Genomic DNA, 25,423 nt, shown 5'->3' with positions numbered 1-25,423 from the left:
ACAGATCAGTGAGTGATTAAAAATCCTTTTTTTTTTGCTTAATTCAATTCGGTGCCTTATTGGAAAAGTATTTAAGTACACATCACTCAATTCACCCACACCACCATAATCCCGATCCCATCGCCCAAGCGACTCATCTGCAGACTATACATACCTAGTAGACATCTCAACTAGAGTTCTGAAGCCTCCTTGTCTGCAGAGGACTGGCTGAGCATTGGAGCATATTCGTATGAGATTGCTGACTTCGAACCATTAGAAAATAGGATAGTAAACCAAGTTTATTCGACCAAATCCCCGAGAAATAGCCCCCAAAAGTATTAAAAATCCTTTTTTTGCCTAATTCAATCCGGTGCCTTGTTGGAAAAGTATTAAGTACAAATCACTCGATACTAACCAACACCACCATAATCCCGATCCCATTGCCCAAAAAACTCACCCCAGCTCCCAACCTGCCCTTCGCCAGTTGGAAATGGAGGCAAGAGGTCGCCCAAACCCGTGTTTTTTGCTTGAAAAGACCACTACTAAGGGAGGGTAGAAGGGAGAGGCTTACAGATGATAAATTAGGTCTCACGTATACTATATTTCTAGGTCTGTCCGCTGAAAGTGAGAGGAATGGGAGTGGCTCTACTGTTAAGAAGATAAACAGAATTCGAGTTACCGCTTTCTTTCATTTCGGAATGTGGGACGACAATAGAGGTTCTTGATTTCAGAATTTAGGTACAGGACCATAGATGCAGACCATACGTACCTAGTAGACATCTCAGCTAGAGTTCTGAAGCCTTGTCTGCAGAGAACTGGCCGAGCATTGGATCATATTCATATGAGATTGCTGACTTCGAACCATTAGAAAATAGGATAGTAAACCAAGTTTATTCGACCAAATCCCCGAGAAAGAGTCCCCCAAAAAGTTTCGTGGCACTTAAGGCACCAGGTTGTTAAAAGTTTCATGGCTTAGAGGCGACTTCCTCGATCTTTCTCCACTTATCTAGCGAAATCTGAGCCGATCATGTCCCAAGTAAACCGAAAAATATGGTTTGCGTGATAGAACAGGCGTCAACATGCGCACCAGGTTCAAACTAACAGAACCGGACCTGTGAAAGCATTTTGTCTGGTATGGAGTACATAATGGTTTAGACGCATTAGTTTGATGTAGTAAATTCGTAAGAATCATTCCCAAAAACCTAAAGAACAGAAACAAAAGTTGATGAACAAGCTATTTGAAAATAACTTAAACGACAATAACGATCAACTCGAAATCAAGAAGAAGGAAAGGAGCAATAATGAAAAGCTACCTTGTATACTTGCATATTGATTATCGATCTCACATGAAGTACAACCAGTTTTTCCATTTGGAACTGCAATGGTGGCACCTGTGTTTCCAGGGAAAAGAAAGCTTTTTATCCCAGTGAAGACATTGCTGCTTTTATGGCATATAGGGAATATGCACGAGATGCATAATTGACAGAACTATCAAGCTCGGAGCCTTTTGAGGTCACCTCGGAACTACTTTGATCGAGTTTTGAAGTCTCGGATTGGATCAACCACCTCAATTCGCTTCTCATTCACAGATGGCTGGAAAACAATCACTTCATCATCGTCTTCTTCACCAACCATTCCAGGTTGTGGAAATGGCAGAGCATATTGCCAGTATTAATCGTCTTGTCAAAGGGGATTTCATGCTCTGCACCATTTTTTATCAGTGGGTAGAAGACCTGAATGTGACATCTTCACTGGGCTCAGCACCAACAAGAAATTTATTGTCTTTTGAATCAAAAAACACAGTTTTCCAATCAATCCTAATGACATTAGCTAATAGCTAGAGCCCTCCCAGAAGCTATAATTCTCTTGAAACGGGCTTTCTTTTGAAGTATACATGATTGTCATGCAAGATGTCATACCAATAAAATTAAGGGTAAACTACTTGAATGACCACCTAACTATAGGATTGGTGTCAATATGACCACCATTTTTAAAATTTCATCAATATGACCACTTAACTAATTATTAGAGTTTAACATAGCTACATGCTGTTAACAAAATTGGTATAATCACATATATGATCCTTGACACTTATAAATTCTATCACTTTTGTCATAATTTTAATTTAATTCAATAAATTTATACACATTTGGGATGTATTTTACAGCATAATGTATATATTTAATAAACTAGTTAATGCTAGAAAATAAAAGAAATGAAAATGTCCATGGATGGATTTGAACCTAGGGCACATGAAAAATTTGAAAGCAGCAACCACCAAAACAAATCTTACAATCAAACAATATTTTGATAGATTTCGTATATAAATTTAACACTAATTTATACAATATTAAAAGAAAATTAAATTTAAAATTTATATATTTTTAAAATAAATTTAATTGTTTCACATTTATGTTCAATGATTGCATATAATCTTAAATTGGGTCTTTTCAATTTAATTAATAATCTATATGTAATTTAAATTATAAAATTAATGACTTTAAATTGCACATTTTAAATTTCACAATCTAATAAAAAATTAACTAAAATATGATTCATACATTTTTTAAATAAAAATAAAATCATTAACTAAATTAAAAACTCACGAATTAAGATTATATATAATCATTGAATTATAAATGTGAAAAAAATATTAAACTTATTTTAAAAATATATAAAATTTAAATTTATTTTTCTTATAATATTGTATAAATCAATATTTTTTATAGAAAGTCGCTAATTTTATTAAAAATAGAAAATATCTAAAATTACAATGAATATTTACGAGCATAACCGTAAACATATACTAAATTATAATTAGGACATTTTTTATATAATCATTAATACAAAAACTAACCACCTAAATCACACAAGGACCATAAAAGGAAAATGTTAACAAACTTAACCAATGCTCGAATAAAATAAAGATAGGAACAAATCTGACTGCATCGGCAAACGAACCACAAAAGAAGATGAAACTACTGAAAGAATACTGACTAATCGCAAATCAGAGGGTCCAAAGTAGGGAAGATCAACATGATAACAAATAAGCGTCATCTTGATCAATCGTTGCGATATCAAATCCAACCCTGTGAAAAAAGATAAACGAAAACAACGGTAAAAAACTATAAGCTAAAAGGCAGAGAAAACATGCCACAAAGATAGAGAAAAACGAGTCATAAAGATAAAAAACATGTCACAATGACATAATTATTCTTGTTAAAAAAATTAAAAAACAACAAAGAAAAAAGATAACCGACAGGCGGCAACCACCATCAAAACTGGTGTTGCCGCTGGTTAAACAAATATAAAAAAGAAAAAGTTAGATTAATCAACAAAATTGACACAAGTTGTAAAGAAAAAAAAAGAAAGAGGAAGAGAGAGGAGGAGGAAGAAAGCGGGTAATTGTATAAATCAATATTAAATGTATATATAAAATCTATCAAAATATTTTAAAAGTAAGATTTTGTTTAATGGTTTGTGTTTTCAAGTTTGTTCATGTGGCTTAGGTTAAATCCCTTCATAAGCATTTTCATTTTTTTTCCTTTTTAGCGTTGAACAGTTTATACAAATATATATTATGCTGTAAAATACAGCCCAAGTGCGGATGTTGACTCAGTGGTTATACATTATGCTGTAAAATACAGCCCAAGTGCGGAGGTTGACTCAGTGGTTATGCATGCAAGTCTGTGTTGCCTAGGCCTTGAGTTTCCTTTGTAATTTAATTTTCCTTTAACACTACCTTATTAGTGACTAAATTTATTGAGTTAAATTAAAATTATGATCAAATTGATAGAATTTACAAGTATTGAGAATCAAATATATAATTATATCAATTTTATTAATTGTTACACAAACAAATGTTAACAGCAAATGACTATATTGAATTCAATTAATTAGTTAAATGGATGAACTTTTAAAATTGATGGTCATTTCGACATCAATAACATAATTAAGTGGTCATTAAAATAGTTTATCTTAAGATTAAAAAATATATTGTTTTAGTAAGTATTTATGTTTATAATTATTTTAAAAGATTGAAAATAAGAATTAATTAAAAAAGATCAAGAGTTAAATATGAATTTTTTTAAAAAAAAGAAAAGAAAAATAATAAAAGATAAGAAAATCGAAAACCAAATCTATCATCCTACCACAGTTTTTTCTATCGTTTGTATTAACGATTTGTACTTTAATTTTAGTTATCATATATAAGTTGGTATAAATTAATTTAGGATAAACTATTTATATAATTAGTCACTCACTAAGTTAAAACATGAATTAAGGAATAGGTGGATGTTCAAATATGTAATTTATTTATTAATTTATTTATTTAAATAAACAAAATTAAAAAAAAAAACCTCACGTATATATATATATACTCAGACCGACATTTCGCTTGCGAGATGAGAATATACTTCTCAGGATTGAATCTCATCTCACTTAGGATTTCTCATGTGTATATGTAGTCTTTCAGCTGACCAAAATCAAACCATTCCATTCCGTCTTTGAATCCATCGTGTTCTGGTAGAGTTGCATGTTGTTCGTTGTTCATCATCTTCCTTTCTAATTCTTTGCGTATTGGGTTCATAGTAATCAGCCATTCTCGAAAGCTGGAAATAGAGCGAAACTCGATCGCTGCCATGAAACACTCTCCGGAAGAAGATCGTTCAACTTGCTTTTACCGCGAAGAAGAAGAAGACTGCAAAGAGCGTTTTCCGACGATGAAATTGTTTTGCCAGCATATGAAGAGCAACCATCGTCAGAGAAACTCCAGTGGCATTCGAAGTGAAACGGAGACGAATGATATCCCCAAGTGGTCTCGAACCGTTAAGAGAACGAGGAGGCAAACAGCAGCGGGATATGAGTTTTCGAGAGTCTACTATGGATCTTTAGTGTTGCCTCAACTAGAAGAAGGAGAAGATTCGGGTTCGACCCAAAAGAAGCAGAAGACCGGAGATACCAGGCGGAATCGAGGTGCGTTAATGGCGTTCTCTGAATCGGGTGATAATTATGAGTGCGAATCCATCTCCAGCCGTGGAAGAATGTTGAAGAACCCTAGACCAGGGAAGGCCGTGAAAAGTGTGCACCGATGTGAGATTTGTGGCAACCTGTTTGGAACCGGTCAAGCACTCGGCGGCCACAAAACGTCTCATCGGGTGAAGGTGTGGTGAAGTATCGGTTTACCGGTGCCAGACTGCCACGTGTCACCATTGACAAGTTTAGGTTACAAAATTCACAGGACAAATGCCACCCTATATTTAAATTTTAGCAAGGTTTTCTATTTAATATGTGCATTGGGTCCTATTAGATTTGTTTTGTATTTGTTATTTTACGTATTAATTTATAATTATCGAAAATTGATCACATATTTATGGATTACTCCATCGTTCTAACCACTAATATATTATTTTTATGTGTTGTGACATTTATATTCGATATCTAAATAATATTGATATTATAACATGTAAGGGTAGGATACCTCGACCGAATATCAACAAGAAAATAAATAAACATGAAGAATTGTATCGAATCTCCTAACTATGAGTAAGAAAATTACAATGTTAATATAAAAAAAAGAGAGGAGAAAAAGGCAACTAAGCCGTACAACTTCAGTCATCTCCTTAATTCACAAAAATATTCATCTCCAAGCTGTGTTGTCATATATTTTCTTGTTAGCTTGTAATGTACAAATTCTGCATTGCCCTTCATCTCAATTATTCCTTATCATCATCCCTTCCCCGTGTGCTCTGCTAAACAAGGAAATATTCACAATGCCTTCCTTCTCAGTTTTGATCCACTTCCTTCGATCACCTCAAAATATCAGACGAATACGTCGTCACGCCGCTTCTTCGGGTTCGCCTCGGGGTTTCCTTTCCTCATCATTGTAACAAACTCATCGTAGTCTATCCTTCCATCCTGTAAAATGATTTTTTTTCAAACAATTGGCAATGAATTTGCTTCGAAAACGAAAAAGTGTATACGTTTCTGTATACATATAAATAATTAGCTTACGTTGTCAGTATCTACATCAGTAAGGATCTCCTTTAGGTCTCTGCCATCATGCATGCCATATTCACGTAGAGCTTGCTCTAGTTCTTCAGTCGTGATGAATCTGAAAAAGGTAAGCATATGTGTACATAAAGTACTTAAGCAAATGAGAATTGCAGAAGATGGTGGAATTAGCTGCAATATTATCACTATTGTTACCCGCTATTGTCTTTGTCAAAGTGTTGGAAGGCATGGTAGAGATGTTCTTCTCGATCCATTCGGTTCATATGCATCGTGGCCGTGATGAACTCGTCGTAGTCTATGGTTCCGTTTCCATCTGCATCGGCCTATTATTCAAAGAAAATAACAAATGTTCATCTTATTGACAGAGAAAAATGATGGGAATCGAATCATTGATCTTTGGAAATGGCTTACAGCTTCCATAAGTTGCTTAACTTCGTATTCAGAGAGTTTTGTTCCTTGCTTAGCTAGACCTTGCCTCAATTCTTCAAGTGTAATTGTCCCACTGTTGTCAGTGTCTATGCCTTTAAACATCTCCTTCAATCCCATGATTTCTTCCTCCGATAAACAGCCTGCGATGACCTAACAATGTCGTCGAAAAACGAGTCAGAGACTAATTCCGTCGAGTCGTATAACATTTAGACCTTTCATTAAATTGTTTATCAATGTTTAATACCCTTAAAGCAACTTTCTTGAACTGGTTCATTGCTTTGAACTGTTTGAGCCTGTTTAGCACCGCGTTGTCGAGAGGTGTATCGGGTGCTTCACCGTCCACTTTGATCCATGGATGTTCTGTTGATGGACATACAATATAATCAGAATCATGCAAATAACGTGGCCACCATAGCTGAATTTAAGGAACAGAACATTGAGCTTAGACATATATAAATATATATACATATACTTACTTAGAACCTGAACTGCAGTTAACCTCTGCTTGGGATCCAAAGTTAACATCTTCTTAATAAGGTCCTTTGCTGGAGCTGAGATTTTAGGCCATGGAGCACACGTGAAATCGACATGGCCACGTAAAATTGCAGTGAATATCCCGTTTTCAGATTCTAGCAGGGAAAATATGATCTTAGTTTGGGTTCCGGTAAGGTTACTTGAGAAACAAGTTATTAATGAAGTACATGTTCTTAATAATAAATCTTAGTAAATAATATTTCTTGGTGACCAAGGTAGAAGAGAGACGGAAGCACCGAGGGTTGATTAAATGTCGGTTCTGTTTCCGACCACAAATTCACGATGATACATTGAAAAGTTTGAGAAATGACAATGGAAGAAGTTACCTGCCCAGAAAGGAGGAACACCAGAGAGAAGAATGTACAGCATAACTCCAATGCTCCATATATCAGCTTCTGGTCCATATCTCCTCTTTAGGACTTCAGGTGCAATATAATATGCACTGCCAACAATATCTTTAAATTCTTCACCTGTTCCGAAGGCAGAATTAACCATTAAATGTATATCGAATAATCGAATGAAATACGAAGAAGTCAAGGAAATTAAATTATCTCAACCTGGCTTGTAAAAGACTGATAGACCGAAATCCGTGGCCTTCAAGGGGGAATTTTCGTCTTTGTTCAACAACAAGAAATTCTCAGGCTTGAGATCCCTATGGATGACACCCATGGAATGGCATGTATGCACGATTTGAACGATTGTTCTCAGCAAAGAAGCAGCTGCACGCTCGGTGTAATGTCCCTTAGCAATGATCCGATCAAACAATTCTCCGCCGGCGCATAACTCCATCACGAGATGAACCGAATGTCTATCCTCATAAGCACCCTTGAGTTCCACGATGTTGGCCTGGCCCGTCAAATGGTGCATGATCTGCACCTCCCTTCGAACATCCTCGATGTCCTCCTTGTTTGAGAGTTTCCTCTTGGCAATGGTCTTGCAGGCGAACGGTTCGCCGGTCTGCTTGTGAGTGCACAAATGTGTGACCCCAAACTGTCCCCTACCCAATTCTTTCCCAATGTTGTAGGTGGCCTTGATGTCTTCCATAGGTCGGCCTAGCACGGGACCGGTTCCAGAACACTTGGAATACTTGGAGGAGTCTCCTCCACCCCCGGAGAAGGCCGAATGCCTCGAGTTCTGCGCTCGAGAACTGCTCCCGGGATTGTTGTTGACGTTATCCGCCGCGGTGTGTCCCTTCCCGTTGCCGCCGTCATCGGTGAGACTGCTACGAGAGCAACAATTCCCCATTGTTGTAAGGGGGAGAAGGGGGTCAAGTCAGGGTGGCGTTAAACCAGAAAGTAGAAAATTAAAGGTCTTGGTTACAAAGAAATGGACACAATGTATAAGTGATGGTGAAGAATTGGGATTTGGTGAAGGGATTGATGGTGAGGGATTTTAGGATTAAAACTGTCAAACGTGTGTTGAAACCAGTCATTGAGGTGTGTTTTTTTAAGACAACAGTTGGGAGCATTTGTCGTGCCTCCTCTATATTCTGGTATTACCGTTTTCTCTTTCTACGGCTGAAAATCAAAGGGGGGGGGGGGAATATTGCTCTTGTATCAAGTGTTCCACTCTGTTCTTTGGTAATAAAACTAAAAGGTTATAAAGAAAAAGTTTGGATTTTAACGATTAAATAATTATTTTATTTCACTTCAAAAAAAAAATAATTATTTTATTGTTAGTTTATATTTATGGGATCTAATACTAAATACTTATTAAACAAAAGATGTATAGAATACGTATTTGTAGATGTTTATTAGACAGTAAAAATGAAGTGTTCGACTATGTTTAAGTTATTATTTATGTGATCTAATATTATTGAAGTTTAGTTAAGTTTATATTTATGTGACGCAATCCCATTTTTCGTAAAATATTAACAGTTAGTGGTTTGATTAACATATTTAATTTCAAAATTAGTGATTAAAATGAAAATGAACAATAATTAAATGGTTATACGAATAGTTCCACCTTTTTCATTTACTCTCGGCCCACTTGAATTATTGTAATCGCATTTATATATGATTTAGGCCCTTTTTTGCTGAGTTTTCGGTTTTGAGGAAATGCTTGTATTTGTGTGTTATGTACTTCAGTACTTGTGAGATTTTGATATAATTTCTGGTTTTGAGGAAATGCTCGTCTTTGTATGTGTTATGAGGGGCATAGGATCCGAACCCGACGGGTTTTGATCCAACCCGATCCGATCGAATTGAATTTTTTTTAAATTCGAGTTTAGATTGGATCAGGTCGGATTTAGATTTAGGGTAAAAAATATCCGACCTAACCCAACTTGAAAAAATATAAAATTTTACGACCCGATATGACCCAATCATTTCCTCAAAAATATACACCTTCAATCAGGTCAGAACCCATCGGTTTTAGGTCATATTGAGAATGAGCTTGTATCTTCTCTTGATCTTAGGTGAATATATGGGATGTAGCATATGTTCATGACATGATTTATTCATATCCAACTTAATGAGATAGTATTTGCATCTGCTTAGCAATTCAAAAATTACGACGATAGTGTTATTTTTCTTGGAGGTATTTGGTTCAAGCAGACACGTCTGTAAGATATGTCTACATTCATTGTTAATTGATTAAGAAAATTTTAAACAAATACTACCTTAGAAGCAACATATTAATAAAAACAAATATTATGAATGGAAGAACCATAAAATATAATCAAGGACTTTATACTTTGAGAACATTGTTTCCTTTACTTATTGAGGTTCACTTTGTTGGGAATCTTGATGTCTTAGGTTAGGTTGGAACCGTTTGTCCGGTAAAAAGTCATCTTCCGTTAAGCCTAAATTCTAAACCTTAAATTCTAATATTAAGAACAGTAAGATTTTGTATTTGAAACTTAATAAAAAAAAGGAATATATCGTGAATATCTTTATTGAATACTTATTAATATTTTTTAATTAAAAAAACAAATGTTCAAGCCTCATCCTATTTGAATGTAAAAAAAAACATGTTTGTATGGCGTAGCCATTAGGCTAATCCAAAGTGAATAAACCACTAAACATTAGTAGTCAGATGCCAAATAAAACAAGGCACCCCATTTGTTCGGTCAAATAGAAACGCCTTAAGAACGAGGGATCCACTCAGGGATGGACATGAGATCCAAATCTAATAGGTTTCGACCCAACCTGATCTGATTGGATTAGATTTTTAAAAACATTCAAGGTCAGATTGGGTCGGGTTTTTTAAATAGGGGTGTTCGGGTTGGGTTCGGGTTTATGGTGAAAAATATCATACCCAGAAAAAATATAATTTTAACTTATATATTTAGGAATAATTACAATAACACCCTTCTATATATTATTTTTTCAATTAAATCATTATTTTTTTGAATAAAAATAATATTTTTTTATTATTTAGGTCGGATTGAGTTTAAATTTTATTTCAAAAAGTCAGGTCAGATTCGGGTCGGGCCAGATTTCAAATGGAGGAGTCGTTATTCTCGGGTTGAGTTGATAGACTAAAATTCCGATCCATGTCCATCCCTATCTACTATCAACCTTTAACCAAAAAATAAATAACTTTGAACGCTTTAAACTTCTCAAATAAGATTAAAAATTCAATATATATATATATATATATATAAGGAACAAAAAGTAGGTGAATATTATTAAACTCGCTAATATTTTTTTGAATTACACTAATAATGCAAGGAATAATAAAGTTTTGATGAAATAAAATAAAAGAAAGTTGAAATAATTGAGGTGCAATTTGGGTTATGCAAATCCACCAAACTCCAATCCTTTTGCTTGGATTGTGTGGATATAATACTACGAGGTGAGCTTAGCTTGGCGAAAACAGAGGGTTTGATGATGGAGGATGATGCGTGGAATGCTTAACCTTTACCGGACAAACAATCTAAAAGATTTTAAGTATCTTATGGGAACTCTAAACTAACCAAAAAGAATAATATATATATACAGGGCGTAGCTAAGTTTTCGGGAGATTCTTATAAAGAGGTTCTATTTTTTAGATATATTCGATTTCGAGGTAATAATAGTGGCGTTTTTTAAAAAAACGTCGCAATAGATTCATCTATAGTGGTATTTATTGGAAAAACACCATATATATATATATATATATATATATATATATATATATATATATATATATATATATACTTTTTTTGGTTTTTTTTGGGCCTACGCAATAGTAGTAGATTTTTTTTTTGAAAAAACGTCGCAATAAGTCCATCTATAGTGGCGTTTATTAAAAGAACGCCACTAAATATATACTTTTTTGGGGGCCCTGCGCGGTCGCATAGTTTGCGCCGCCCAAGCCACGCCCCTGTATATATATATATATATATATATAGGTATGATCCACTTATATGATGTAAAATTCTTTAATTTTATATAAATTTAAAATGAGATGAGTAATTTTATCGACAATAGGCATATTTTATGGGACAGAGAGAATAGTCTGGGGTGATTATAATGGTAGTATGTGTTTATAATATTTTTCAACTATTGACAATGCACACATCTTACAAACGTAATTGTTTGAACTTAGGACGTTAAGAGAGAACAACACTCAATATGTTCTATTCAATAAATTAGATATTAATAATTATAAAAAAAACATTACTTCAACATTCATATACATATTGTTTTTATAATTTGACTTCAATTAATCGCTTTAATAATAACAATTTCTCCCTTAGAACTTCCCCATATTCAAAATTTATGTCCTTCAAGCAACAACAAAATTTATGTCTTAGTTTTAATGTTTTTTTCTCATTTTATATTGGTGTCAACCCCTTATAATGAGTTGAAAAACTTTAATCAAATTATATAAAATTAGATCAAACCTTAAGGGGAAAATACATATTATATATATACCCTAAAGATTAGGTTGATTTAATGGGCAGCAACCTTTGAAAAATCTTTTAATAATTTTTTATTTTTTTAAAATTTAATAATATTTATTTAAAAATGAAATAAACCCTTAAATTAATAAAAGATTAATTAAACATCAAATTAAAAAAAATCAATTAAGCATTTAAACTCTTTATCAGGACATCATTTACATGTACATTATTGTGTCAATATTAAAACAATTAATGATAATTTTTATCAATTTAAAATTATATTAATTAATCTTTTAAATTTCATTAACTATAAAAACCCAAATACTAAATTATTTTTAAAAAGTTCAAAAAAAAATTTACACCTTTAAAACCATTTTTCAAGTACCTTGGAAATTGGAACTCCCTTACTAGGGGGAGCAAGATGCACGTGCATGTCACGTGCGGTAGCAGTAGCAAATTGCATGAATGATCCAAGGGCGGTGGTTTTCAGGGTCCCTAGTGCCACCCATAATCATCAACATGATTGGTCCGCCAGCCTTTAAGCTTTAACTTTAGGCTGCAGTTTCCTTGGTGTCACCAATACTATTTTATTTTTTTCATTGGTTATAAAGTAATGCTGATTTATAATTTATTTTAGCTTATTAATAATTTATACATATTTTATAAATGTAATTGTCCTTTAAATTCTTAGCTTAGAATCCTGCTTAGTGGAGTGGAAACCCAATTACTCTAAGCGTCGTTAAAAAATCAACATCAAGTTTGGATTATATTTCTAAAAGTAAAATGTTTAATTAAAAAATGAGTGATTACATTATATTTCAAAATACGATGTGATTTTTAAATTCTCTTTGTTAAAATATATATTTATTATTTTCAACGTTATATTTTTAGGGGTCTGACATTAACTGTGGTTAAAAATCTCTGTTAAGTGACATATGTCATGTTTTTGATAATTTTGAGAATTTTTATTTAAAATAAAAATACTTTTGATAATTTTAGAAAAACTTTTTCTTTAAAATCTAAAAAACCCAAAACTTTTAAAACCTTATTTTTAATCCCTTTACCACTGCCGACCATCACCAACACCGTCAATCAATCGAATACCCAACGACGTATAACCAACCAGCCACCCATGATCAAAATCCCTATGCTTCCACAACTGATCGAACACCTAAAAAGGGTATAAATGAAAGATTTTATTTTAAGGTTTCGAATCCCTATAAATTCCTTTACCGTAGTAATCGGCCGTTTGATCGAACGTGGTGGTCGGCCATTTTTCGTTTGGTCGTCATGGTAGTCGGCCGTGACAATCAACTATGGCAGCCGACCTTTGGTCGATTGCAGAGGAGGAGAACATAGGAGGAGAATGGAGAGGGGGAGGGAGTTTTTTTTATAATAAAAATATTTTAGTATTAAAATATCAAAATATGAAAAATATAACGTAGACTTCTAAAAGTATAATTAAGAAAATATTAGATATCTTTTTTGAAATTTTTTTAAATATTAAAACGATTTTTGAAACATAATTTAAGCACTTATTTTTTATTAAGCCAAATTATAATTATCATTATAAAAATTATAAAAAAATAAATTATTTTCTTAATTATATTACTATAAAAAATTATACAAAACATACATTATAGAATATTAAGATTTAAGTTTAGATTTGACAATTATAAATAAAATGTAAAAAATAAATAATTTTGAGTGAAAATTAAGGGTAAACTATATGTTTTGTACTTTATTTATCAATTTTGTTTTGTCTTAGTCATCAAATTATTTTTTTAAATCATATCTAATGTTACGTTTTTTATTTTATTTTGATTACCTTCCATTAAAAAATTAATAGAACTACTGATGTTTCATTTTTTTTATTTTTTCAATGACAACATGGAATTATCTTATGTTAATAAATCATCAGTTTTGTTATTTTTTTAACGGTTGGTGATCAAAATAAAATCAAAACTAAAGGATAGTTATGATTTTTTAAAAATAATAGTTAAAGTGACCAAAACATAATAAAAATAATAGTTGAGGTACTAAAATTATAGTTTACCCTTGAGGACTAAGCTTTTGAAATTCCAGCCCCTGCCATTTTGATTTTTTTTGGGTACTTGAGTCTGAATTGCTTCTTAATTAAATTATCCTCAAACCAAAAAGAGTTGATTTTCATGGATAAACGGATTTTCCTCCCACTTGTAAAAACACACAGACAAAAATAATTTTCATAAAATTTAGCTTTTAATCCACACGAAGACGTATATATATTTCCCCTTTAGCCATCGTCTTCCTCAACCTATTGATAAACAAATAAGGAAAGACGAAAAAGAAAAGAGAAAGAGACAGAATTTGATGAAGAAGGTCGAAATCCATGAACTAAGGTCTTCTTCATCAAATCTCTGAATCTCAATTATTTATTTTCTGTTTTGTCTTTTCTTTCAATCCAAAACTAACCCAGATTTGGTTTTATTTCTCAAATAAACAAAAAAATCCGTGTTTTATCCGAGATTGTATGGATATGGGTGGTTGCATCTAGACTTAATTATCATCTTCGAGAAAAAGATTCTTTTTTGGTGGTTAAAATTTTCCAGGTGTCAGAAAATACCCCATATCAGATCTCACTAACCCCACCACCATATTTCATTTCACCTCTTTCTGGGTTCATCCACTACGATATCCTTGTTATTATACGACAGCTGTGTAGTTGTCTGTACGATTGAATTGTTGTTTTTTCTATAAAAAAAATGTTAAAAAATGGAATAATTTTGTTTTCTTTGGCTGTTAGGTAACTTTTCTGTTTGGGAGGAAAGAAAAATCTGTTCTTTTCAATATTTACTACTAATTTTTGTTTTGATTAGTCATTAACAAGGAAGGTCCACCTTTGAGGGTTTGGTGGGCTTTGATGTAAGCCAATAAAACCCCTCTCTTTTTATGATTTTTTAAAAGAAAATCAAAGTTGGGGTCTTTGTTCTATTGATGATCTCACTTTGTTTTTTAATGGGAAGGAGATGAGATGGGAGCAAGAGGATAGACAATTGGGGTTCTTCCATTGATTTCTTTTACATTATTGAATTGGGACCCATAAGAGAATTCAGTCATTCACCTCTTTGTTTTTTTCACCTTTCCTTTTTGTATTTCTTAGAATGCTACTTTGCTTGCACCTCACTTGTTTCCCCCTCATATTCTTTCTTTAATTTGAAACCACTTCCACCACCATGGGGGTTTGAGTTGAAACTTTCCTTTGCTTCCATTTCCAAGTTGATCAAAAACAGTTCTGCTCTTACTTATCTCATCTCAAAAATGTCCCTAAAAAATCTGTCTTTCTCTTCAAAAGTTGATAATTTTGATGAGGTTGAAGAAGGTAATGATGTCCTCTCTGTTCTGGACTTACCAGAATTGGTCTTGGAATGCATAATTGAGAGGCTGCCTCCCGCCGGTCTGTGTAGCATGGCGGGTGTTTGCTGCTCTTTGAGGGATCGGTGCAGGGCTGATCATTTCTGGGAAAAACATATGAAGAACAAATGGGGTAGAATCATTGGCCCTGCTGCCATTAGGGAGTGGCAATGGCATGTTGCTTTGAGAAAGGATTCGAATCATTCTAAACAAGGCAGGCCAAAGGGGCTGATGATGATTTTGTCGATCGTTAGGCCATCTTGGTGGATTAAACCAAAGGTTGATGATCGTTGTAAGCCGAGTTCTTTGCCGGATGATTCTATCATGTCTTGGTTTCTTTCTCTTGAAAATGGCAGATTCTGGTTCCCTGCTCAGGTCTATAACCGAGAGGTAATCAAATTTCCCACTTTTGTTTGTGCTACTTTTCCAATTTGACTATTAAACTCTGTTTGTGCTGGGTTTTTTTTATTATTATTGTAGAATGGCCATGTTGGGTTTATATTGTCATGCTATGATGCTGAACTCAGCTATGATCAACTTACTGACACATTCCAAGCAAGGTAATTTGGGATATGAACATATTGTTTGATGGTGGTTTTGAAACATAGATTAATCTGGTGGATTGATACTAGATTTGGTTTGATGATTTTTAGGTACCCTCCACATGGAAGGAGGGCAATGGCCATCGAGAACAACGTGTCGTGGGAGCGGCTAAGAGCACCGCCGGTCGATATTTCTCCGCACGATCTTCTCATTTCCGATTGTTTGAATGAGCTACGCCCGGGTGATCACATTGAGATTCAGTGGAGAAGAAACAAAGAATTCCCATATGGTTAGTTTTGCATATCTCAGAATGCTTATCCTATCATTGATTCTATAGCCTCATAAAATTTCCATATATATGTATGTATATTGTAGGTTGGTGGTATGGTGTAGTCGGTCACTTGGAATCGTGTGACGGGAACGAAAATTACTGCCGGTGTCATCAGAGTGGTAAGTTTGATCTCGTGTTTTCTTTTCGCAAGCGAGAGGCTCTGTGATATTCCCATAAGACTGCCCAGAGAATGATAATCTAAATAGAAATTGTGGTTAGGCATGTTACTTTTGTACTTGTTGCAAGCATCACATGATATCTGCCTCTTAAGCTATTCCAAGGGACACATCTTCTGCCTCTAGGAGTAGAAATATCTTCTCTTAAGCTGTTCTTGTAAGCTATGTTACGAGTCGGTATCTAACACCGAATATGATCAAATTTATTCATATATCTGGAAAACCATTATCCTTTACCAGATTAGTTATGTTCGAATATGAGTCGGATCCAGATACTTTTGTGGGAAATGAAAAGTTTGGGTAATATAGCAATTTATAAAAGTTAACTTTCATGGACGACATCCCGTCGTTTTCAGGAACCTCATTTTTCCAATACACGGGCCCCAAGTTGTGGTGTTGGATTGGTCCCCAATCACGAATCGCTATCGTTATGTCGTAAATTCAACCGGCATCATGATAGCTTCTGTCTCAGCAGAATATTAATGGCCAACCACACAAAAAGGACTCAATGTCTCCACTGGACCCTATTTACTTATCTAGAATCTTTAAGTCTTGTGGGGCTGCACTTGCAAATTCTCATTTATGCTCTTCCTTCTTCCGCACTAGCACAAGTCACATCAAAAATAAAAGAAAAAAGGGGTTTTTTTTTGGTAATCATTTGCAACTTGAGAAACCAGATAGATTTGCACATTTGTTACATCGAAATAAAAAGGTAACGGTGTTGTAATAAAGGCTTTTTGCTATGTCTTGAAAATCTTTGTTTTTAACATCGTACTGCTGCTACAGGTACTGTGGCGTTGGAGTTCAACCAGTACGCCCCCGGCTCAAGGTGGCGACATACAACGGTCAACCGGAAAGAACATCGCGAGGAGGGAAACGAGGCGGATGGATTTTATGGTGGAATCCGAAAACTCAGCAGCGTCGAGGAGATATCGACATGGAAACGGCTCTGGCCATCTGAAATCCTGGAATAGACTGTGTGCACCAACATTTAAGTACAGATATTGGTCTATTTCCCTTCCGACTATGCAAAATCTGTCAGATTTTCCTGCTCCATTAATGGCGCTCCCGGAAACCAGAATTCGACTTGAGAGTTGCATGAAAGTGAAAGTAAACTCCTCTTATTTACTTGGCGTATCCCACGATTATGTAAAGATTTTGTTAAAGAAAGCATTCGGAAGGGATGTGATAGAGAATTCCATTACTATATGTTGTAGAGATCACACAGTTTAGATTGTTTTTTCACATTAATGATATAGTTGATATTGCTTTCACCATGACATGAACAGACAGCTTGATTAAATGATGTTTAAATTCGAAACGATTGATAACTCGAATTTTTCAAGTTCAAACTCAACTCTATAATTAGTTATTGAATCGAATTTGAGTTGAAGTCAGATAGCTTACTTGGCGTTCATTTGTTTCATATTCTCGATTTAGTGACGGTTGCTACTGGTAAAACATTTTCATAACTAATAGTTCTAAAGATTAACCTTTGAATAAATTTCCCTGATAAGATATCTTAATCTTCGGCTCATTCTATAACCGGTTATTCAAGGATTATATATCAAAATGAGTTGTTTTGCCGGTCGTTGGAACGTCTTAGCCTTTTGAAAGTCCAATTTGATAAGATACTAACTTACGCCTCATTACGAGGGTGTGGATTTAAAACCAAGAGATTTCGAGGTTTGGAGCTTGAAATTTACTGGAATTACAGTGTTTGCAATTGTTTACCGGATGCCTCTCATCCTGCTTCTTTCATCGCGTCTCTAGTGGAATGGTGATTGTTTCCCAGTGCAGCTTTTTGGCCAGCTTTTGATATTGTGTTGTTCTTGCAATTGGTAATATTTTTTTTTTGAAGTTTTAAGACATTGTTAGTGAGTCGTCTTTTGCCTTGGTGCCTTTTTTTGGGTATGAAAGTTGTGCATATTTGCTTATTAGCATGACAAATTTAGATGATTATGTTACATGAAAAAAGATAGTTGAAATACAAAAGAGTCGATATAACATGGAGCAGGTGGCTCGTGCAGGATTACCTCGGTTGATGTGGGGGCGGAGAGCCACTATGATGGTGGTGAATGACCGAAGCATGGCTTCATTTGAGGAAGAAAGCGTGAATGATCAATGTAAAATAAAAATACATGATTTATTATGGTATAGTCGTGAAAGAAAAATACACCTGGGCTGCACAACATACCCACCTCCAATCTCACACCTCCGAAAAGAACCGATTCCTTTATATGTTGTGAGATGCAAGAAGCCAATAGAGAGAGGGGATTTCACCGCCTTGACTGAACTGTTGAAGATGAGAGAGATGGGGACAACGCATTGCTGCGCAGTGCATCATCTCCAACCATACGGATCACATGATGTCCCATTGTTCTGCCCCCTTACCTTAAAATGAGTAGGGACAGACGTCAGAGGTCTCAGAAAGTTGAATCTTTAATTAAAGAGGAGGGCGAAATGTCAGACAATGAGGAGGTACTTGAGCAGTTTAAGGAAGTGGATGGAGTGGTGTGAAGATGTTATGATTGATGAAATTAAAACCCTTCGTCGTCTCCAAAGATTGCAGACTACTAGTGCTGATCTCCACAAGGATAAGGTTTAGCTATTTCTGTTCCTAGTCCCTAATTTTAGATTTCTTTTGTATTTGTTATTGTTTTGTGAATTGAAAAAGTTCCATTTCGTTCCAGGTGCTTTCAAAAATTCGGAATTATTTGCAGCTTCTTAGAAGGAGGATAGATGGAATTGTCAGAGAACATGAAGTTGAGCTTTATAGAAAAGATAGTATGTGGTTCTTCTTGCTGTTGTTGATACTTTTGTTTGTTTGTTTATTTGTTTAATCACCTTTTCACCCATTCATTTGGTCTCTCGTATGCAATTTCACAATTTTAAACGTTTAAAGAATCCAGATGTGTGATAAATTCCATTTAATTTCAATTCTCATTGCAGGGATGACAATGCGGTTATGGAACTATGTCTCGACATTCTCGAATCTTTCTGGTGAGAGGCTGCATCAGATTTATTCCAAGTTTAAGCAGGAGAGGGGAGAAGAGGGAGGGGTCGGACCCTCACATATGAATGGCTTTATGTCTGGTCATGTCCATAGAGATGGTGATCCTGACTACTTCCCTCCTTTCTCACGTTCTGTTGAGAATCAAAGAGGGTACAAGAATGCCATGGCTCATCAAACATCACAACCAATTCACAAAGGCATTGATGCTGCAAAGTTTGAAGCTTGGAAACGGAGGCAGAGAGCGGAAGTGGATATTCATGCTCAATTACAGCCCTCGACTCAAAGACCTATGGACAATGGCAACCGTGTAGTGGATCCAAACTCCTTGGGGATTCTTGGGGCAGGACCATCAGATAAAAGTCTTGTTAGTAATGAGAGACTACATCGAACGCGTTAAACAGGTAGAAGCGTTGTGCCGATGGGCATCTAGTAAAGTAAGCTTGTAGTGCAGTGCTGGATGATATTAGGCAGAAGCATTGTGCTGACTGGCTTCGACCATGAGGCAAAAGACTACTTCAGTCTGAGTATTTGCTGGGATTCATTTTTCGGCATGGAAATAATAAGTCGCTACTTGAACCTGACTCATCAGATAAGAATTTCGTCCATGCAAAAAGCGGCTGTGGAAGAAAAATTGACTAACATGAGCAAGGCATGCTGGAGCAGTCTTGCAACAAATTTTTCTTTTCCTACCGGTTCTTTTTGTTAGCGAGTCGAGTGATTCTTTACGTGTATAGCACAAGAATAGCTGGAAAAGAAATTTCATTCATTTTTTGAGAAACATACCCGGGAGAAAAGTGTACATTTGTCAGTTGTGAATTTTTGTCTTGACAATATGCAAATTTTGTTAGCAATCATAATGGTATCAATGGACGAAGTTGGTTTGCTTTTCGATTCAAAGTTGGGTTTATTTGAGGCAAAAGCCACTCGATTCGACTTCAGGTGATTCTAGTTTCTGGAAATATCTGAACTTGAAAACAAAACTTGTAGTTCCTTACAATTTAAGAGCTTAACAGGTTTCAGAAGCATATTCCGTTTACTATAAGCAGAAGGCATCATCTTTCCCCCTTTTTCTATGTAATTATCATTCTGCAATATCTGTTCGACACCCATAATAAAATATTGAAAAAAAAAACACAAATCTGACATCACAAGACCATTGGAGTTGATGTATCTTAGCTTATGGTGCAAAAATATGATCTTTTGTGTGGTGCTTGCCTGCTTGGTTTGCAGCTGAAACTACATACACAGTTCTGGCGGTATAATGAACCTCATCTTGCTTCTCAAGACCACAATAGTAAAATTGTGTTTGGCCTTCCATTTACCATCATGAGCCATTGGGTATTTTTTTTGAAGGGGGGGGGGGGGGGGGGCTGGTCCTCATCTATTGTTGTTTCTGAAACATTTATTTTGTTTACAAAATGAAATAAGTACATGTATATTGTCCATTGTACAAATTAGAAAACGATGGATTAACTGCAAAGCACATGCAGCGTTGCAAACATTTGAAGGTTTGTGCAGGGAAGCTTGTAGAGACGGCCCTAACTATTACAAAAGATTAGAGAGATATATAAACACAATTTGAATAAAGCAGCATTATCAATTCTTCACTCTTGGAAGACATGTTTCTCGTGGAACTATTCTTGGGGTGTTTTAAATAACTCTTGCCACTTTTCGGGATCTGTTCCTGGACCTTCCCCCTGCAAAACAAATCAATATATCAGTTGTCGACTTTGGCAGAGCAGCTCTTCAGGCATATATATATATATATATGCCTGAAACTTATATGATATCTTTCGCAACCTAATGCCAAAGTGGGGATCGGATTCTTCCAAGGGTTTTCCTAATACGGTCTGATCTTTACACTTTTTTTTTCTAGGAAAGCTCAGGTATCATGTGTTCTTGCAAGAAACGATGTATATGCTAAACTGAAATGGGACTGTTGAATGAAAGACCATAAATTTTGGAAACATAACGTACCGAAGCTAAAGAGTTCTACCAAAGTCCACAGGCTCATTTTACACCTACTATCAATGTCAATAGAGAGTTCTTTCAGAGTCCACAGGTTCATTTTATACCTACTATCAATATCAATGCCTAATTGCTACGGGAAAATGTGGCATATTGTTACGAGGGCTTCAAAATCACTTGTTCTAAATAACAGTCTCAAGAAAGAAATATCACCTGGTATACACACCCGTTATCCGCTCAATGAATTGATAGGTGAAAATGTTTAAAAATACTTGCCTATCGGAACCAAGACCATTAACTCTAGGCAATTCACCATCTTTCGATGATCAAACAGGTTTAATGATCTACATGCTCTTATTGCTTCATGTTTCAGTTTCGGACAAACTAAAATGTAGACGACTGCATGTGTGGAATGCCCTGTATTTACCCTACAACTGTTGCATGTACTAACCTCAACCGAGTTGATTTCATAAATTTTGCCCTCAGTAAATTCGATGTCTAGTGCTTGTATGCAAGCTTCAGCAACCACAAGCCTGCTTACCTCTCCCACCAGTTTATCTCCTGTGTCATTTTCAAAGAAATGAAAATAAAATACACAGCTCATATAATCTGTTTTACCGTTTGCATATGAATCCCTATGCAAAGCTTTTGTTGTTTGCATGATTTAAAATGTCCATATCAAGAGAAGAGAAAGTCAGAGTGCAATGAATCGGAATTTTAGTTTCCCTATAATAGCTGTTGAAATAGGTTTTGACAACTTAATGAGAAACAGTTTAGAGTCCCATCGAAAAACCAGATTTAACATACCCTGACCAATAACAACTCTTCGACGTTGCCCAGCAGTAGCTCGAAGCAAAGTATTAAGATCATATGATGTGTAAGGTCCATCTGTCAATCTACCAGCTCTGTACACAAAAAGGTATTGTTTGGAAACACATTGAAGAAAATACAACCACCAAAAGCATGCTGATGCACTGTTTCACCATATAAAAACATATGATTAGCCATTGACCTGATGATGGTAAACGGAAGGCCAGAATTGCGAAGAAAATCTTCCCCTTTCTTTTTGTATTTGAGAACCCCAAAAAGGTTCATAATGCTGCCAAAATTAATATAAACACAGAGATAGAGTTGATGAGAAGTTTTAGCTGTAAACCAACACCCCTCAGATATTTTTAAATTTACAGGGAATAACATGATAGAACTGTATGAAACGATATTCTACTATATATTCGGCACGTAATGCAGCATGATACCTTTTCGTTTCACTGGATGAGAAGTTCATTTCAAATAATTACAAGCGGAACGAAGAAATATCGAGGCAATTTGTGAGAAATCATAATGCTAACAGAGAGTAGGAACTCTATAATTTACTATCCAAAAGATTTTCCAAATAATTATTCTTCTTACCTCCATGGTAGTTCATTGAACTTGGTTACACCAATTGATGAAACAAGAACTACTCTCTTCAACGACGAAGGCAATGCAGATACAAGATTCCTTACACCCTCCCAATCTTCAAAAAAAAATTACAAAATAGTCAAAGCCCGTCTCTCTATGTGAACATACGCATACGAGCCCATGTCTAGTTTCAGAGACATATAGCACTTTTGATGATTATGTTTTTCATTCATCACTAAAAATGTAATATTCAAGGAAAAATGACAAGAATGTTGGTAAAAAGATGTTGAACTGTTTATATGTTAAAGCAATTTCCGACCTACTCTTTCGGGAGTATTATCCCCATCCCATCTCTTGGAAGGAAATGCAGTAGTTCCTGTGCAACAAATCACATGTGTAACCCCCTGTACGAAAATCGTAAAATATTAGTACATTTGAAAATTCTGAACTGTTTGAGGTATTAATGCAAACCAAATAATGTCATTTATCTAGGAAATAAATGGAAAGAAGTTAAAGGTTTGATAGACATAAGTAAAATGCACAAACCTCAAACATAGATGGATCTAGATCTGCTGGGTTTCTTGTGTCACCTTTAAAAATCTATCAAAATTTAAAGTCACTTTCAAATTAAATTTTATATCTGACTATAGCGAAAAAATAAATAAATTAAAAATTAGAACACCGTGCAACATGAAATCAATGGAAATTCAAGGAAAACAATCGATGAGCTTGAATTATCCATGTATCAGATGGAACTCACACCTGTAGCTTCTCTTCATCTTGGTTACCAAACAGAGAAACTGCCTTCTCAGGATCTCGTAATATTAGGCGAGATTTGATGTTCCGGTTCAGCAAAGCTGCCACAACCAACTGCCCTGAAAAAAGACCAACTTGCTGATATTATGAATAACAAGTAAAGTTCGACATTGATCAGAAGTATATTTAGCCATCAGGTCAATTTGCTTGAGAGTGCACTAAGTTGAAAAAGGATTTATCCATGCGTGGTTGTCTCATTACCTAAGTTCTCTTTCATGTTTAGATCCTCTCTTTGGTTGTGCTTAGATATATCGAAGTCGATGATCAATAGGGATATGTTTAATTCATTAACAGAATGTGGAACAAAACCAATAGGTGCCTTGTATCCTAGGAAGTAATACAGAATCCATTATTTTCCCCAAGTACTTTCTACATGATTAATGAATAAGAAGACGAATATCGGGTCATAGTAGGCTGATAAAAAGGATTAAGACTGTTAGAGTTTGTTGAATATGAAAATATACTCTACTAATTCCATTCCTTGTATGCAAACATGAAATATGGTAACAAAGAAATGATGGGAAGCAAAATTCCTCCTACAACTACAATAAGTAACAATATGTTACGGTAAATCAGGAAGATAATGGAGAACAACAAACAAACAAGATCACAAACAAGAACACATAAATTTAAATGAAAAATCCTTATCTAGTCCTTCCACATCCACCGCATATCCCATTAAGGGCAAATTTTCCAGACCAAACCATAATAGAATTCGGATCACAAACTCTAACAGTCTTCGAGAGCAAATCTACACTACCTGAAACTAGAGTATAGACCAACAATGAAAAACTAAACAACAAAACCATGAAAAATCCCTCCTTTTCAGCCTTGCTTTTGCTTATTCTCATCCTTAACATTAGGTAATCTTCATAATCTCTTATCTATTGTTTTAGAGTTTGATTTGAATTTGATGTGACACAAGTTCTGAAACCAGAGTACAGACCAATAACTGCAAACTAAAAAACATAACCATGAAAAGCCCTTCCTTTCAGCCGTGCTTTTGCTTATTCTTCTCCTTAACATGAGGTAATCATTCATAACCTCTTATCTTTGTTGTTAGAGTTTGATTCGAATTCAATGCAACACAAGTTAATTAAGAGATAACTGTGCTTTTATTATAACATGTGTCTTAGTTAAGCACTTAGCCATTCGATCCATTTGTGAAAAATGCCTAGAAAATGATTTCATATGTGTTGTTTCTTACAGGAAACTGGGTTATTACAAATGCACAAGCCATGTGTAAGAAACCATTGCATGGAGGTGGCTGCAAGCCATATGAGTGAAATTTAAGGGAAATTCCAGACAATTACAACAGGCCTTCTCTAAACACTAAACTAATCCAAATGCAAAGTTCAGTGAACAAATCCACAGCTACAAATAAGCAAACCACAGTAAAATTATACAAAATACAAAGTAAAAAGAAAAGAGCTTACCGACGCCGCCGGTGGCGCCTACAACAAGAACAAGCTTAGAGGAAGAAGGAGTAGTTGTTGGAGAAAGAAGGGTAGTTTCTGAAGTTGTAGATTGGATCACTTCTTCTTGCAGAGCATTCACTTTCACCGATAATTCTCCTCTAAAGCCTGAGTTTTTCTTGGAGAATCCAAACCCATCACAATAACTTTGGTGCGAAAGAGCCAAGCTTGGCTTTTTTTGAAATGCTTTTGAGGGTTTCTCTAGAGGGAATTGGAATGTGAAGGAGAGCTTGGCAGCCATGAAAATAAAAAATTTGACACAAGGAAGAAGAACAAATGTAGGAGGAATCGTTTGTTTGTGGCTGTTATATTTGCTGCCGATTCACTAAAATATGTGTTGGGTAAAAATATTGGAAAAATGTCCAGATTGGCAAACACGGGTCACTCCTTGAACAAGATTTTTTAGACATATGGAATGTTCCTAGACACGTGGATAAATTAGCTTATATGAAATTACTTGAAATAAAAAATCAAACATGTCTTTAATTCATTAATATCATTTTGAAATTTAATATTTTT

At 34.9% G+C, this 25,423-nt stretch overlaps 4 protein-coding genes and 1 pseudogene across 4 annotated transcripts; 3 read left to right on the top strand and 2 right to left on the bottom strand.

Annotated features, from left to right (window-relative positions):
• The first annotated feature begins 4,619 nt into the window (after nucleotides 1-4,619).
• On the top strand, nucleotides 4,620-5,150 carry LOC120190820 (zinc finger protein AZF3-like). Its single transcript, XM_039193890.1, has one exon. The coding sequence runs from the start codon at nucleotides 4,620-4,622 to the stop codon at nucleotides 5,148-5,150; it is 531 nt and encodes a 176-aa protein (XP_039049821.1).
• A 592-nt stretch (nucleotides 5,151-5,742) lies between these two features.
• Nucleotides 5,743-8,013, bottom strand: LOC120196766 (calcium-dependent protein kinase 17-like). The gene is made up of 8 exons (XM_039198514.1): nucleotides 7,512-8,013; nucleotides 7,281-7,424; nucleotides 6,897-7,049; nucleotides 6,665-6,780; nucleotides 6,403-6,570; nucleotides 6,187-6,314; nucleotides 5,992-6,091; nucleotides 5,743-5,895 (listed from the first exon to the last, which is right to left on the bottom strand). Exons 1-8 carry the CDS (start codon nucleotides 7,996-7,998, stop codon nucleotides 5,800-5,802), a joined length of 1,392 nt encoding a protein of 463 aa, XP_039054445.1. The 5' UTR covers nucleotides 7,999-8,013; the 3' UTR covers nucleotides 5,743-5,799.
• Nucleotides 8,014-14,543: 6,530 nt separating this feature from the next.
• Nucleotides 14,544-17,250, top strand: LOC120203054 (annotated as a pseudogene).
• A 1,379-nt stretch (nucleotides 17,251-18,629) lies between these two features.
• Nucleotides 18,630-19,641, top strand: LOC120196661 (protein CHROMATIN REMODELING 5-like). The gene is made up of 3 exons (XM_039198437.1): nucleotides 18,630-18,830; nucleotides 18,922-19,015; nucleotides 19,181-19,641. Exons 1-3 carry the CDS (start codon nucleotides 18,702-18,704, stop codon nucleotides 19,639-19,641), a joined length of 684 nt encoding a protein of 227 aa, XP_039054368.1. The 5' UTR covers nucleotides 18,630-18,701.
• Nucleotides 19,642-20,792: 1,151 nt separating this feature from the next.
• On the bottom strand, nucleotides 20,793-25,187 carry LOC120203046 (sanguinarine reductase-like). Its single transcript, XM_039203417.1, has 9 exons — nucleotides 24,866-25,187; nucleotides 23,376-23,488; nucleotides 23,160-23,213; nucleotides 22,933-23,017; nucleotides 22,623-22,728; nucleotides 22,225-22,311; nucleotides 22,020-22,117; nucleotides 21,664-21,773; nucleotides 20,793-20,941 (listed from the first exon to the last, which is right to left on the bottom strand). Exons 1-9 carry the CDS (start codon nucleotides 25,143-25,145, stop codon nucleotides 20,879-20,881), a joined length of 996 nt encoding a protein of 331 aa, XP_039059348.1. The 5' UTR covers nucleotides 25,146-25,187; the 3' UTR covers nucleotides 20,793-20,878.
• Between the last annotated feature and the right edge of the window lie 236 nt (nucleotides 25,188-25,423).

The sequence above is a fragment of the Hibiscus syriacus genome, unplaced genomic scaffold (genome assembly GCF_006381635.1).
Source record: "Hibiscus syriacus cultivar Baekdansim isolate YM2019G1 unplaced genomic scaffold, ASM638163v2 tig00000340_pilon, whole genome shotgun sequence".
Taxonomy (NCBI): domain Eukaryota; kingdom Viridiplantae; phylum Streptophyta; class Magnoliopsida; order Malvales; family Malvaceae; genus Hibiscus; species Hibiscus syriacus.
The sequence above is the reverse complement of the archived record's forward strand: the minus strand, read 5'-3'. Positions and strand labels throughout refer to the sequence as shown.